A 16,583-nucleotide genomic window follows, 5' to 3' on the forward strand; every position below is an offset into this window, starting at 1 on the left:
AGTGATTTGAAATTGAACTCACGGTGGTTTTTTGGTTCCAACAGAGAAATGGGTGATACATTACCTCCAGGCCAAGGCCAAACGACTATTTCCCACCCAATGTTTGATATTTTCTCAAAAATCCCCTTTTTAATTATAGAAATACCAAATACCCACTAATGACTGGTTAGATTTAACTAAACCCTAATGTCTGAAAATTTTATCTTTTTTTACCCCCCTAAACTTTAAAAACTAAAATTTTTCCCCAGCCTAAGTTTTAAAAAATGACAGTTTCACCCTAGAGTTTGGTTTTGAAATCTTCGATGACCGTTCCGACTCCATTGCCGATGGCCTTTGCCTCCCGAAGCAGCCTCTCCTTCTGGTGAATGCTTTTCTTCCATTTGGAGGCTCGATCGGCGTCGAAAACGCCTTGGGAGACGAAGAACTTCATTGGATCTCAGGACTTTATATTATGAGACAACGGAAATCTTTTTCTTGCATCATTCTCTCTATGAAAAAAAACATATGACAATATCATGGCATACCTTTAGTTATGATCATGATATCCTGGTGATGAATGGTGGAATTATCTGTTGTGGCCATGCCCAGAGATTTGTTAATAAAACCATTCATATCAACTTTTAATCTTAGTCCCTCACGTCTTTCAGTCAATTCTAATTTCAAAGGTTTGTCTTAATATATGGTCACCATCGGGGCCAGTCGAAAGTTGCTTTGATTCATAGGATGTGACAATTATATGTAATTGAGGCTGTGCTTTTGTCGCATTTAGTAATTGATGAGGCTCTTTCTAACCAGGGGCCACAATTATCTCATATTTTATATGTTCTGCACAGTGCATTTATTGATAAATGACTTAATTTCTTTGCTGTCCCTAACGTTTGGTCTAAAACTGTTTCCCCCCTCAAATTTTAAAGTCATTTGTTCCAAAACAGCCAATCTAGCTATTCATTTAAAATTTTAATTTATTTAGTAAAAAACTTTTAAACTACCATTTATATCATTTTAAACAAATACATTTGAAAGAGCAATGAAACAATAAATATAGTTTTAAGATATACCAATTATATTTAGGCACGTGATTAAATAAATGAATTTTATATAATTTAAAATAAAAATCTAAATAAACTTATAATTTTAGTTAGTGCATTTATTTGCACGTTAACATATGACATATAGAAACACACAAAACAAAAATCAATGTATTATTCCAAAATATAAAAGTTAAATATACTTAATATAAGACATTATTCAATATTAAATTAACGGTAAAAAGATTAATGGTCTCAAATTGACAGTATAGATTTATTTGGTAGTATGAATAAATGTAAAACTAACACATGAAAAGTGAAATTATCATTTAATATATGATAAAAAGTATATTCAAATAAAATTATCAATATTTTGGAATTCCTTTTGGATTGCATTGCATATTTTATTTCTTAATATTAGATATTTAAAAACTAATATTTTTTTTAAAATTTCTTAATAGATTATTGGATTAATGAAGGATTTTCAAATATATTTAATGAACAAAGGATACTCTTTTAACTGGAATCTTGTATGGGCATGTTCATCTGAAGATGAAAGTGATGATGTAAAGATGCATAATGGGATTTATTTCATGAATTATTTAATTATGTTGATATATTGTAGTAAATTTGGTAAATTAGATTGATAAATTAACCTTAATTATATTGATAAAATTTCTTTTTTTTAATAAAAAATGATAATTTTTCACATTCAATTAAACAAAGTATAAATATGTAATTTAAATGTAGATTAATTTACAGGGATGTTTTTATCAAGAGTAAATCGATAATTTATTTTGAAATTTATCTAAAAACGTAAAAAAAAATTTTATGATAAATGGGTATTTGATTTTTTCAAAAGTAATGGGTACAATTTTGTCACTCTTCAGCAAACTTTCTGTAGGACATAGTATTTTGGCCTTAATTCAAAAAGAAAAACAGATGGCGTATAATGTTCCGAAGCAGAAAGGGTGATTTTTCAACCAAGGGCAATTTTGGAACTCAACTCATGTCTCTGACAGATGAGTACCCCACTTATAGAAAAAAAGCTGAATTTTTGGTGGGCAATGTTCTGCAAAGTCCTTCTCAAGTCCTTCTCTTTAAGATTTTTTCATCATTCCTCGAAAAAGTTTTGTTCCAGTTTTCTCCAAACTTTATTATTTTTTGGTAATATTGATTATCCGCCTTTCTATGTCTCTCTGTTATATATAGAATGGCAAGCCCCTCTGCATTTGCTAAACAAGAAACAATTTTTGAGCAACAATGCCTACTACTACTACTACTACTACTAGGAGATTTGGTTTTCTTCTAGTATTTACATTGCTCCTTGCCTTTGTGTTAATGTCTTTCTCTCCTCCTCCAATTACTTCATACTCTTATAAATTTGTCCTTCCATTTGAACTTCAACTTCAGCACGAAGAAGCCCCACACAGGTTCTTCCTTTCGTTCGAACTTCAACAGCGGCATGAAGAAGCCGCACGCAGGTTCTTCCTTTCGTTCGGACTTCAACAGCGGCATGAAGAAGCCGCGCGCGGGTTCTTCCTTTCGTTCGAACTTCAACAACGGCATGAAGAAGCCGCGCGCAAGTTCTTCCTTTCTTTCGAACTTCAACAGCGGCAGGAAGAAGCCGCGCGCAGGTTCTTCCTTTCGTTCGAACTTCAACTTCAGCATGCAGGTTCTTCCTTTCGTCCAACCTAACCATTATCAAGGTGGTTTAAGCACAGCTGAAGATCTGAATGATATATTAAACCTACATTGGAGCTCCACGATGAAGATAAAGACACTTTTCCTATATAAATTTCGTTTATATTATGTTTTCTTGTTATCATAATTAATTAAATCATATTTTGTAATTTTATTTTTAATAATAATAGTTAATGTAAGTTATTCAAATTTAAATTAAATTAGTTAAATATAAATTAATTGAATTATTTTTTAATTAAATTCAAGTGTTAACTAATCAATTATTAACTGAATTTGTTGTAATATGAATAGATCACAAATTGTGTTTTACTCAAATCTGACCCGAGTACCCTATTTATGGGTTTATACCACATAGAGCTTAAAATCTGTACCATACATATTGGTTGTATTGACTTTTACCGACCCCACCCGGTCTGACTGACCTTTTAAAAAACATTTTGTTTTTCACTTTCTGTTTGTTTTTTTTTTTCTAATTTATGACCTTCTTTAAAAGACTACATCTGCGGCGATAAGGGGGCTGGCTGCAACAGCCACCTCTTTGCAAATCCATAACCTCTCCCAAGCCGCTTATATCGACGCCATGAAGTGACTCACTACGCTCTCGCCTCTCTCGAAACTCTTCGCTGTCGCCCCAACCCCCTCCCTCCAAACCTTCTCCTTTTCCGACCCATCTTCTCCCAGTCTTTCCCCTTCCCGCTCCCTCTGGACCCCACCTTCTGGAATCTCCTCTCTCGCCTCCTCCAGCCAGTCCCCAATCCTCGTTGCGGCGACTCTCTCTGGCTCCGTCCACCTGCTTTCTGCCGGCCCCTGGGGGCTCGAGTTGCTGCACGCGGTGGACGGTAAGGGATTGCGCGAGGGATCCATTTGGGGAAGACGGAGGGTCTTTGATGGGGAGGGTTTGGTGGGGTTTAACGCCGTTAAATGGGCGTCTCCGAGTGAGTTTGTGACTGTTGGGTGTGGATTTGGACTTCACTAGTGGGATCTGAGACGCCCTGGTGAGCTGGTTTCGCATTTTAAAGGGAACTGGTGAGCTTTGATCTTTGTAATTAAAAATATATATATATATAGTTTGTGATCATTTGCTATAATAAAGTTTACTCTTTTATATGTTAAATGATTTTTGTTAAATTTAGTGTAAGTTAATGGTAATGGAATTGTTCAATGAGGGTTATTTTTATTAACTTTTGCTGGTTAAAAGATGATGATTTTATGCTAGCTGAATAGTTTTTAAATGTTTTGAGTTAGTTTTGGCATAATTTATATGTTTTGAGTTCATAAACTCGGTGGGAAGAAATGTTTGGGCTGTGAATGGTTTAATGAACCTTTGCTGTTGGTTTTTGTTTGTTCTCGATAGCTTTCGTTGATTGCTGTGGATTATGGGCTTTTCGTGGTGATTTGTGCACCTGTCTTAAGGAAAATCTTCTGGTAAAGCACATTCAGTTGATATTCATCCACCAAGAAAACACACTTGTCTGGTAAGAACTTTTGCCTCTTTTAGTTTTTAAACTTTCAAAGTTTGTGTAAAAAATTGGACATTGTAGTTATAGTCGGCTTGACAGTTGCCTCTGCCCTCTCTCTTATTTTATACATGTGAAATCTCTGCTGTTCCCTGCTCTTTAGTTGTTAGAATGTGTCTGCTAGTACCCCTCCTGTTGCTCTTTGTAGATGCTAAAATATGCTGCAAGGATTGCCGTGAAGTCTAAAATGAATTATGAGACATGGCCTGGGGACATTTAAATGATGCTTCTGATCATAATATTGAAGTATATATGTACCTACTAAAATCCTGTATAATTTAGGTGCAACTGAATTGCTAAAAATATTGAAATAAATATTTAACCGCTAAAGTCTTGTATGCTCATATTACCAGTGGCTAAGCTTTAGTATGGTTTTATTATATGAACTAAGGACAACCGTTGCTTTCCTTTGATTTTATTTTGGATCATGCAATAAGCTGGAACATTTGAAATAGAAATATTTGTTTGGTTGATGATGTATTCCTTTTAGTGTCTGCAAGAGAAGAGGCATTCTATAGTGAAAAACCAAGGAATTCTATGGTAGCATAAGTTATTACTTTTTTCAATTCAAATTGTAATATCTTCATTCAAACTCTGGTTTTATAGCTCGATAAACATACTGATGTGAAGCCTTAATAGGTTGCCTTTTACAGCCCATTTAATAGAGTAAATGGGGACATCCAATTGATTTACTTGATGATTTTCAAAGCCTGAATCAGCTTTCTTAATGTGACCTAGTATGACAGGTATCCCTTATTTGCTTGAATCTTAAGGCTGGTTTATTAATTCTCTAGTATTTGTAGGCTCGAGGCCTCATCAGGTACAATATTTGCCTGGGATCTATGATGGCAGCAACAACCACTTGTTCTTTCTTGTGTTGGGACTGGAGCAGCTGCTGTCCCTTCGATATCTGAAAGTGAGGCTTGGGAGGTTCAATATTATTGCTATACAAAATCCTCGAGCATTTCATCTGCACAAATATTACCTGCCATGTTCTTCTTAGAGGATGGTCTCCTTGCTGTGGTTGAACAAGGTATAGTGTTCTTGATCCAGCCATTGCTTACTATCCGTGTCATTTCTGGCAACAACAAGCTCACTTAGAGAAGTCAAAATCTTCGTTATCCCTTTGCTGGATTGGATATCTATTTCTTTAAATAAATTTTGACTGATTATCTATATATATATATGTCTAATTGTATAGGTGAAGAATACACCAAGCTTATGGTCGAACCTTGTGCAATTAACAGTTTTACATTGACCAGCTCGGTAAGTACTTAAAAAGATTTATTTATTATTTATTTTTGCATTTGGGAAGTCTAGATAAAAGCCTTTTACTGAACTAACAAACTTGCATGCAGGATGTTATGTGTAGTTTGGAGTGGGAATCTCTGGCAATCGTGAGAAGACCAGGATTTTTAGTTTATAATCAATTGTAAAGGGGGGTTAACCCCTCAGCTTTGAATCTGTTTCACGTTCTTCCTGCTCGGCAATGTACCTAAGAATCAGAGAAATTCCCAGCATCTTGGTGCAGTGTACTCCATTTTGGCCTTGGACAATGAGCGGAGCAAGTTCCTGACAGATAACAACTATGATGTTCTTGAAATTCCAAGTTGGAGCAGTGTTGTTGATAATTTCACATCCGGTTTATTCATGAAGGCAGTTTGTATCGTGGTTGAATCGCTAACAAGCTGCTGCTGCGGGTAATTAGATTATTTGTTTGACAGCAGGTACTATTCTAACCATGTGATCATGCTTTACTGAATGAGAAATTTTGAATTTGAACAAAAGCTTTAAACAATGGCCACATTTTTAATTTCGACCTGCAAATGATTGTTGCACTTGAGCCGACTTTTGTTTCTGTTTTCTTCGACCAAGAAGTTTTTTCATCGATATTGTCAAGATGGGCTTTGCAACAAGTAATATTAATAATTAAGACTGAATTCAAGCTTAATGAATCTAAGCAAAGATTAGTTTAAGCTTTAATTTATTCGAAATGGTGATAAAGAACATTAAAAAAGAAAGAGCCGTTAAAGAAAAACAATTGTTTGAAAAAAAAATAATAGAAGATGAAAAAAATTGTTAACAAAATGAGCTTTGGTGCTAGATTGATTTTGACTCAAGTTTGTGTTTAATGAGTTGAAATTATTTTTGTTTGATTTTAACTCATTCAAACCGAATATTAATTCAAATTTGAGTTAACTTAATTTCATTTCGCCTCTAATAACTATAGGTATAAATTTGTTGTGCTATATTGTGATTAAGTATTATTTTATTTTTACTTTAATATTAATCAATCATACAAAGAAACCAAGTCAACATTCTCTTAGACTTATTTTGTGACATTTATAGGGACATTTAAGAGTATTTTTGTCATTTTGTATTGATTATTGTATTGATGCGCTATACTGAATGGACATTTCCCATAAAGGTGGGCGGCCATCAATGTGTTGAGAAGAGCAAATTTGTCATTTTGCATTGGTTATATGAAAATGGCTAAATGTGGAAAGATCAACAAGCTTTCATGATAAGATGCATGCTTGTTCATCAGTTTTCCAAATTCAAAATTGGATAAAGGTTAATTTCACGAGACTTTTGGAATTTACATTTAAGTGAGAAATGTTAGATCACAACAAATGGACATTCATCTTATATTGAACAGATATTTGTCTCATACTAAACAAACGTTTATGGTCTCTCTATCTAATGCACATTTCTAAGGTTAATAGAGTTCATTGTCCCTAACTTACAGGATGAATAGTCATCCAACAGACATCACAATACGCTTGGATGATTGTTCATTGTTATCTGCAAATTGTTGATCAACCTGTTTCTCACCATTTCCAGCCAACCACAGCAAGTCCAAATCCAAAATCAATAGTACGCAAACCTAAACATGTTTCTATCTCAAAATAACCACCAAACATATTCATATCTTATATCATAAATTGAATATCAATTTCTTTCAACACACTAAATCAACACAACTATATACATATACATCCCATCTTCGCTATATAGATTATGTAATATTGGGCATGCCTCCATCACAATCATGCAAAATACGTAAGATCAACACAAAGAATAGGACGAAAAGATGCTTTGTGAACTGTCAAGTTAAAGCTATAAAGAGAAAATCTTCTACTTATCTTTCTTCCTATGAAAGCAAGTACTTCACATGGCTTTGAGTTTTTTAACATCTTGATGCTCTAAAATCTCCCTCTCATTGCCCCTTTTTGTGCATTGGAATTGTAACATGCCAATGTAAGCCAAACAACCACGAATATTCTTTTATTTTTCAAAAATAACGTCACAAATGGCCATTTTCCTCCATAAACAATTGTTCTAGAATGAATGAGTAGTGTAAGGGCGAACAAACATGTGTGAAGTAACGATGTTAGTCAATTGTTAGTTAAAAGTTTAGGTGAACAACCGCTCAAGCTAATGAGATAACACCCGTTCATGGGAAATGTGAATTAAACATGAAGTAAGGCCAATGGACACTTGTTCATACATTATGGAAAACAACAATTTTACCCCTATGAGTTGTAAATAAGGGGAATATGGTGATCTAGACCTAACCAAGGCAAATTGAGTTAGCTAAACATTTTGGGGGTGTTCAACTAAATGGATGACAATATGAACCTTGACCAGAGTAGATTTGAGTTGAAAATAAAAAAATGATGTATGTCCTTTTTACCCATGAAGCTATGTCAAGCATTTTGGTTGTAACTATAAATTTCAAATACACTTTTTATGGATTTGGATGATAATGTTAATTTTTATAATTATACCTTTTTGTGGAAATTTATAGTATTACCATGCATTTATTTGGAAAAAGTTAAAATTAACAAGTCTTTTTAGGTATATATTTTGAGTAGGAATATGCATCTAGAGATAGATGTTATACTTCATTTTTCAAACTTTGTTCATTTTGTAACGTTTTAACTTAGATTTTTATGTTAGCAATTATATAACTTAGATGGTATATATAATTCCTTGGATTTGTTAGCAATTATAACTTAGATTTTTATCGTCATCAAAATAGATAAGGGTTCAACAAGAATTGATTTTTAGTGTAGGTGGATGCATATTGGACGACAAATGATCGAACTTACACTCTAACATGGTCAAGACGATCATGTGTATGGAAGATTAAATGACAGCTAAATTCAAATTACATAATCGAGTAGCATAGGATATATTTGAAGAATTCAAGAATTTGGGCATGTAAGATGATTATAAATTATATCATTCGAACTTATATTTGTATATTATGTAAATGAATTTATTTGTATTATTTTAATTTTTTTTATCATGTAACCACGATATTCCTTCATTACAAATGAGAGATTATCAATAAAATTTTCAAACACTTATTCTTGTTTTTATTAATTTGAAAATAAATTTTATTTAATTTTATATAATTATTAAATAAAAATATTTTTTATTTAATTAATAACCCGCTAAAAGCCAATGGGTCAACTCATTAAAGTCAAGACTCACAAAAATGCCAACTGTGTTGCAGGCCTTCAATGAATGGCAAGACAAGCTAAGTCCATAGAGTGGCTTAAGTAATAAAAGTGAGGTAATCAATCATTAGAGTATTGATTCAAAATTTATTGATGATATATTAAAATTAAATTTTTGAATTACCTAATATAATAATTATGAAAACGGTTATTGAGTGTGTTAGAATTTTATACTTGAAATGAGTTTGATCTTATTGTTTGGTTTGATGAGCTAAAGACTTGAATATGATATTATAAACTTCTAAAAATTTAAAATTTTGCACCCGTAAAATCTCATGAACATATATTATAAATTTTTAAAAATTTAAAATATTATATTTATATTTTTAAAATCTTATTATTTAATTTTGAACATAAAGATAATAAATAAATATATAAATTATGAGTTTATCTATAATTTTTTTAACTAAATTTGAATTTAAATTTAAAGCTTAGGTGAATTCTATCAAGTCAAGCTTAAATCAAACGATACTTAACTCGACTCAACTTTGCATCTCAAGTAAAGATAAAAGGTCTTTTGTGTGATCACTATTTCTTAGCAAACGTTAACTTCCCTTAGGATTTTGGTCCGGAAGGGTAAGAAGATAATAATTTATTTCAAACTTTTTTAATATATGAAAAGTTAGACGTGATGTGGGGCGAATCTGACAAGTTATACCGGTAAAAGGATACCGATTGAAAATTTGATGACATTTTTACCCCTAAGGGTTGACATTAATTTCAAAAGAGAAATAGTTAGACGTGCTGTTCTACGTGTTTAATGACATTTGTACCGCTATTGTATACCATTAATTGCAACAGAGGAATGGTTGGACTTGGACGTGCTGTTTTCAAGAAGATTAATGACATTTATACCCCTAAGGTGCAACATTAATTGCAAACAAGTTGTTTATAAAGTAGAGAGAGTGATTTGCGGTGGATTTTGTTTCCAAAGGAGAGATTGGTAGGGCCAAAAGCACTATATCCCACCCAAGGTTTCCTGAAATGACAATTCCCACCCATTAAGTTTGAAAAAAATTAAATACCCATCTATAAAGTACTTCCGTTAATAAAATCCTTTAGAAATAGCTACATAATAATCACTGTACTTAACATTAAAAAAAATCTAATTTTAAAATTATTTATAAGTAAAAACTGTATTATTTTATAAATCATGTGGGATCAAAAATATATTTTTCTTAAAAAGTGATTGAGCAATAAAATAGAGTTTTAATATCAACATATTGTATTTAAACATGTGAATAAACAGTCGAGTTTTTATATGATTTGAAATAAAAATCTTAGTGAATTCATAATTTCGGCTAGCATAGTTCATTTGAGCTACAAATAAAATAAAAAATTAGCGTGTTATTCTAAAAATATAAAAGTCAAACGTTTTTAATATAATACATTATTCAATATTAAATCGGTAACAAAAAATTAATAATCACAAATTGACAATGTAGATTTTTCTAGATAGCATAAGTAAATATAAAATTAACACGTGGAGAGTGGAATTTTTACTTAAAACATAGCAAAAATAAATTCAAAATAAAAGAATCAACATTTTGTAATTCATGTTTGGAAGCAAATCTTGATATTTTGTGAACCCTTGCAGTTGATTTGGACGTTCAGATTTAATTTTTGAATTCTGCTTTCGTCATTTCACGTGTCCACACTTAGTCAGCATCACAAAATTTTCATATTAATAGGTCTGCTCCAATTTTTCATCTTTTTGACCTAACTTACTCCAAAAATGCTCAAAACTTTCTAAATACAAAAAGATAAGTAATTTCATTAGATTGAATTAAATTTTCACACAACATATATATATATATATATATATATATATATATATATATATATATATATATATATATATATCTTTATCTTTTTGTAATTATAGTATATAACACATACACATACATTTCAACATATACATTTAAAACTGGAAATTGTGGTCGATGTGTCCTCAAACAAAAACATCATTGCCAGTAGTCGAGAGGGTAAGAAAATAAATTCTAAGTTGTGAGGGGAAAATGTTTCTTTTTAAAATTAGAAAACTTTAAACAAAAATAAAATTATTAGTTTTTAAAACCTAATGAGAAAACTTAATGAAATTTATATTTTTTTAATATTATTAATAAAATGATGATTTTACCGTTATTTCTAATATAAAATTTTAACATAAGTTAGCTCATAGATAGGATTTTGGGTAAAACCATCTGTATTTTTTTTTTTTTTTACATTAAAACTTGGGTGGGAATAGTCCTTTGGCCTTTTACAAAAATCATTTTGTTCTTTGCTCTCTATTATTATTATTATTATTTAAAACTTGGTTAAGGTTAATGACATATTTTGATGTGTTTCAAGATCAATTGAAACTTATAGTTCAAGGTTTAGGTGAGTTTATGCAAGAATCAAGTTAGTTTCCAAGCTGAACAATTCGACCATGTGAGAAAAATGACTACAGATAAATAACATGCTCATAAATAATAAGCATATGAAAATCTCTTACATAAAACAACTATATAAATCATGAGTAAATCACTTAATCTGAAAATAATGATAGTCTTTTGGGCTACTGTCCTTTCGGCAAAGTGGCTGGATCATCTCTATTCTCAAAAGCCTTCTTGCTTACAACACGATAGATCTGGGTCACAGAAGTGAAGGCACTCTCAACATTCAGGGACTAGAGCGCAGGTGTCTCCATGAAGAAGGTGTTCTCCGGTTCTGCAAAAGCAGTAGCATCTTCGATAGATACTGCTCGAAGGTGTCGCAGGTTCTGCCTTGTTAACTGCAAGCGTGACCACAATGTTGGAATCTGTGTGATCTCTGAGCTCCCTAAGCCATCGTTCCACATTTCCAAATGTAACATGGCGTGTGACATCATAGAGTACCAAAGCACCCACAGCCCCTCGATAGCCTGCGCTTGTGATTGCACGGTATCTTTAGAAACAAACATAAAAATGAACATTTTCAGCATTAACTCCAGAGAGCCAAAAGTTGAAAACATTTCATAATATTGTTAAAAGATTTAAAAAAAAAAAAAAAAACTGTTTAGGATAAGAATTACAGTATTAAAAGAACAAGATACAACACAATGAGAAGGGAGAAAGGGAGAAAACTTCAGGGTCTGAATAGTGCTATAAGAGGGTGTACTGATACGCCAAAATGAAGGGGAACGATTGCGAAAAACCTCCCACAAAGTCTTACGGCCATTTTTTTTGGGCTACTGGCCAGGCCTATAGCCGTTGAAAATTGAATTTTTTTTTAAATTTTTTCTTCTTCTTCCTTTTTATATAAACTCACCTTCTGCCACTCTCCGAGCCACACACATCCAATCCAATTTCTTATTCACTCTACACATTCTCTTCTTTCGATCCTTTTAACATTCAACATTTTTTTTATTTAATTTTTATATTTCAATTTTTCTCTACTATCTATTCACTCAATTTTTGTATTAATTTTTTTGTCTTTAATTAAAAAATTTTAAATAATTATTTCAATTTACTAATAATATTAATTTTCTTTCAAATTAATACAACCAAAAAACTTAAATTGCAAGTCGATCTTCCAAATCATAGTTTATTAATATTTTCAAATTATGTAAAATCATTTTATATTATTAATTATCGTATCTAATTAAAAAAATTATTTAATTTGTCGATTTCACTACAATGAACTTACTTTTTGTAACTATGTTTTCATGGCTTACCCTATACTTGAGTCAGAATAACTATATTTCATACACTCCACTAACAAGAAGAATCAACTAACTCACACATTTGGCCTTTAGACAGTGTCACTTGTAATTTTTTTTATACCTGTTATTGTCACTATTTCCTTAATGTCTATTAACAACATAATTTCATTTTGTTTTCACAATTTTGTTAATTATTATTTTTCTTTAAACTATTATCATAACAAACAAACTTAATCTACTCTAAACAAAAAAAATGTGTGCAAGCAATTTGGAAAACTTAACTTTTGTAAACTTAGTTGATCGAGAATAAGTTCAATGTAAACACTGTGACAAAGAACATGTAAGGTTTATGTTACATAATCTTTGTTACAGTGTTTACACTGCATCCATTCTTAATAAATTGATTCTACAAAAATGAAGTCGTCTCAATCGTTTAAATACTTTTTTCGTTTAAAACATATTAAGTATTTTCATTATCAAAATATTTTAAAAAAAAATAATAATTAACAAAATTGTAAAAGAAAAATAAAAATTAAGTTGTTAATAAACATTAACAGAATGTTGACAATAACGGATATAGAAAAAATGCGAAAGACACTATCGAACGACCTCCCATGCAAGTTATTCGAGTCTTCTTGGTGGTTAGCATATGAAAAATAGTTGTCTCTACTTAAGTGTCTGGTAAGTCAAGAAGACATAATTAGAGAAAACAAATTCATTATGGCTCCATTGATAAAATAGAGAGTTTTATTTAATTAGATAAGACAATCTGTAATAGAAAATGATTTAACATTATTTAAAAATATAAACAAAATATGATTTAGGAGATTGACTTATAATTTGTGATCTTCAGTTGTATTAATTTGGAAGAAAATTTATATTATTAAATTTAAATAATTGTTTGTTTTTTTAAATTAATATATAAACAAGTTAGGCCAACCCTATATACATAGGGTCGTGTCATGAGCTTTATATATTTGTAGAGTTGCCCAACTCGAGAGCCCATAACTGTTTGGGTCTAAGGCCTAGCATAACTCCTAGGCCAAATAAGTCATGCCAAAGCCAACCCAAGCCAACCTGACCCATTGATGCCTCTACCCCAAGGGGTGATAAGACTTCGTATAAAAGAGAGTATGAATTCAAATCTCTTTTGAAAATATATCAATTTACCTGGTTTAGTCAGAACAAACAAAGTTTAAATATGGAATACTCAATCCACCACAAGTAATTCTTCTTTCTTCTTTAAGTGAATGACATTTTCCCACCCAAAGATTGGCTCAAAAACACTTTTCCAATGTTAGACGAGATAAATAACTCTCTCTTACCTGAAACATTCTTGGGCTTTTGAGTCCCTTCCTATATGAAGAAACTCAAATTTATTTAATAAAAAAGTTTGATCCACTATATTCATAAATTAGGTCAAAATAAGAGTTCAACATATACTTATAAAAAACACACTAAAGTTAGAATAAAGAGAAGAGAGAAAAACACTGTCTTGGGTTTTTGGAGCGCGTCTGTGGAAAATTTTCTTGTTCTCTCAATTTCACCGTTGGATCACTTTGGTTTTTAAACTGCTAATAGAAAACTCATTGTTATTCATTCTAAACGGTGAAAATCACCGTTTGATTTTCAAGTAGGCAGATATCTATGCTAAAACGTGACTGGTTGTGTTGTACAGTTTTGTTTAGATGACTCTTAGAAAAACTTCATTTCCTTTTTGCCTAATGTCATATTTTGGATAGTAGAGATTTGTTTTGTATGTCTGTAATGTGAGATATAGACTTTCAACTTTGTTGTGATATTCATTATTTTTCTGCAATTGTGTTTTTTTTTTTTTTTGCTTTAGAGAGTTGTCTACTCATTCGTAGGCTAAAAATAGTGTACTATTTTTTGGTATAGTGGATTGGTTTATTTGGGCAAGACTCCTTGGTTTTATCTTCACATTGAAAAGGTTTCTATATTAAATTGTGGTGTTTTTTTTTTCTACTATATTTACTTTTAATTTTTTAGTATGATAAAATCATATTTTGATTGATTATTTGTTATTGTATAGTTCAATCAAATAGGACAAAGTTTAATTTTGGTATTTCTAATTTAATTGTTTTCTTCCCAACAAACATTAACACTTGTAACTAAAAAACCTTTATCATAACTTCAAACAAATAAAATTACTAAATCATCCCATTTTCACTCTCCTCTGTTTCTTCTTTGTTTTTGCCCAGCCTCAATTTTGAGTTCAAATTATCACAGACCTGGTCAATCAGATTTGGATTTGACGATGCCCAATCTTTCTTACCATATGCTTCAGGAACCTCCTTACAAGAATTACTACATTCTTCATCTGTATGCAAAAATTTTAAAAAAATATATTCCTAAGGAATAGAAAGAAATTCTCTTGGATTAACATACAAAGGTTATCTTCACTCCATCTTTATAATTAACCATATGAAGAGACAATCGAGCAACATTCAACAAGACTCCCCACAAAGCCATCCATAGTGCAGCAATAAGAGGTGAAAGTTAAAAAAAAGAACATAATAAAATAGACGTAAAACGAGAACAAAAAATATTGCAAATCACACACAAATTATAAAAAATTTTAGGTTTGAGTTTATATCTCAATTTAGGTTTTTAATTCGGGATTTCAAGGTTTTTAATTATGGATTGGCCAAAGGACTTATTACCATCTAAAGATTACTCTTTTCTCACATTTTTATTTATTAACTTTAAAAAATTCAAACACTCATCCAAATGTTAATTTTGATTATTATTATTAATGATAAAATCACCATTTTAAAATTTTATTTAAAGAAAGAATAATTTATCTTCATTTCTCACCTTAATTTTGAAAATAAACAATTTTCTCATAACTTAATTTTAAAAAATTACTTTTTCACCACCATCAATTTGGGTTTCTAGGGTTTCCATTTTAAAACATTACATTTACATCCTCTAAAAATTCATTCCTTCTTTTCGACGACTATTTTCATAGTTATTCCCTCCACCATCAATAAGCTTTCTCTCTCCTCGGTGGTTTTTCGATGTAGAAACTATCAAAAAGCTAGATTTGTCGTGTGAATCTGTACAACAAAATCACATATATCTATGTGACAAAGATGTGTGTTAGCCGATGCGTAGCTCAGTTGGATAATGTCGCATAGAGCTTGAGGGAATTGTTGGGAAGAAAAATCGTCGAAAAGAGAGAATCAATTTTCGGCGATATAAATGCAATGTTTTGAATTTTGAAAAAGGATGATTGTTAACATCAAAATATAAAAACTCTAATTGGTGGGGATAAAAAAGTAATTTTTTAAAATTAAGTTAAGAAAAAATTATTAGTTTTCAAAACTAAAATGGGAAATGACAATAAATTATTATTATTTTAAATAAAATTTTAAAATAATAATTTTACCCTTAACAATAACAACCAAAATTAAAAGACAAATAAATATTTAAATTTTTTAAAGTTAATAAATAAAATTAAGAAAAAAATAATCTTTAGATAGGAATAAGTCCTCCCGCCTTCAAGACTTTGATAGTTAGAGTTTGACTTCAAATTTTATTAGAGAATTTTAATTTTAAGTTAGATTTAAATATGGATTTGACACAAATCAAATCTGATTCAAATTACTTTTAGGGGGCGTTTGATTTGGATAATGTTTGATTACTAAAATAGAAAGATTACCTTGAAGATAGATTACTTAGAAGATTACTGGATATAAATGATTACTATGTTTGATAAAATTTGATAGGTATAAATAATTATTGTGTTTGGTTAAAGGTAATAAAAAATTACTAGTAAATTATTTTGCTTAAATGCCTTTAAATATAATTATTTTAAAATATTTTTTATATTATTTGTCATATTAATTAAAAATAAATTTATTTTTATCTCAAAAAATTAATAAATAATAATTTTTCTATAATAAACTCAAGATTACCCCAGTAATCTTTAAATACCTAAGGTGAAGGTGGTAATCAGATTACCACCTATATTACCTGTCACGTCAGTATTGGTAATAGAAGATTACTGTAATCTTTTATTACTGATAAACCAAACAAGGGAATTTATTTTTATCTCAAAAAATTAATAAATAATAATTTTTCTATAATAAACTCA

The 16,583-nt window shown here is 30.6% G+C and overlaps 1 protein-coding gene and 1 pseudogene across 1 annotated transcript in view; one reads left to right on the top strand and one right to left on the bottom strand.

Moving 5' to 3' along the window:
- Positions 1-6,036, top strand: part of LOC123200496 — a 68,129-nt gene extending 62,093 nt beyond the window's left edge. Inside the window, exon 4 of the mRNA XM_044615687.1 lies at positions 5,737-6,036. Within this exon, the coding sequence (XP_044471622.1) occupies positions 5,737-5,953 (217 nt within the window). The 3' untranslated portion in view covers positions 5,954-6,036. The remainder of the gene's footprint in view (positions 1-5,736) is intronic.
- A 5,302-nt stretch (positions 6,037-11,338) lies between these two features.
- Positions 11,339-11,979, bottom strand: LOC123200249 (annotated as a pseudogene).
- Between the last annotated feature and the right edge of the window lie 4,604 nt (positions 11,980-16,583).

The sequence above is a fragment of the Mangifera indica genome, chromosome 17, assembly GCF_011075055.1.
Source record: "Mangifera indica cultivar Alphonso chromosome 17, CATAS_Mindica_2.1, whole genome shotgun sequence".
Lineage (NCBI taxonomy): Eukaryota > Viridiplantae > Streptophyta > Magnoliopsida > Sapindales > Anacardiaceae > Mangifera > Mangifera indica.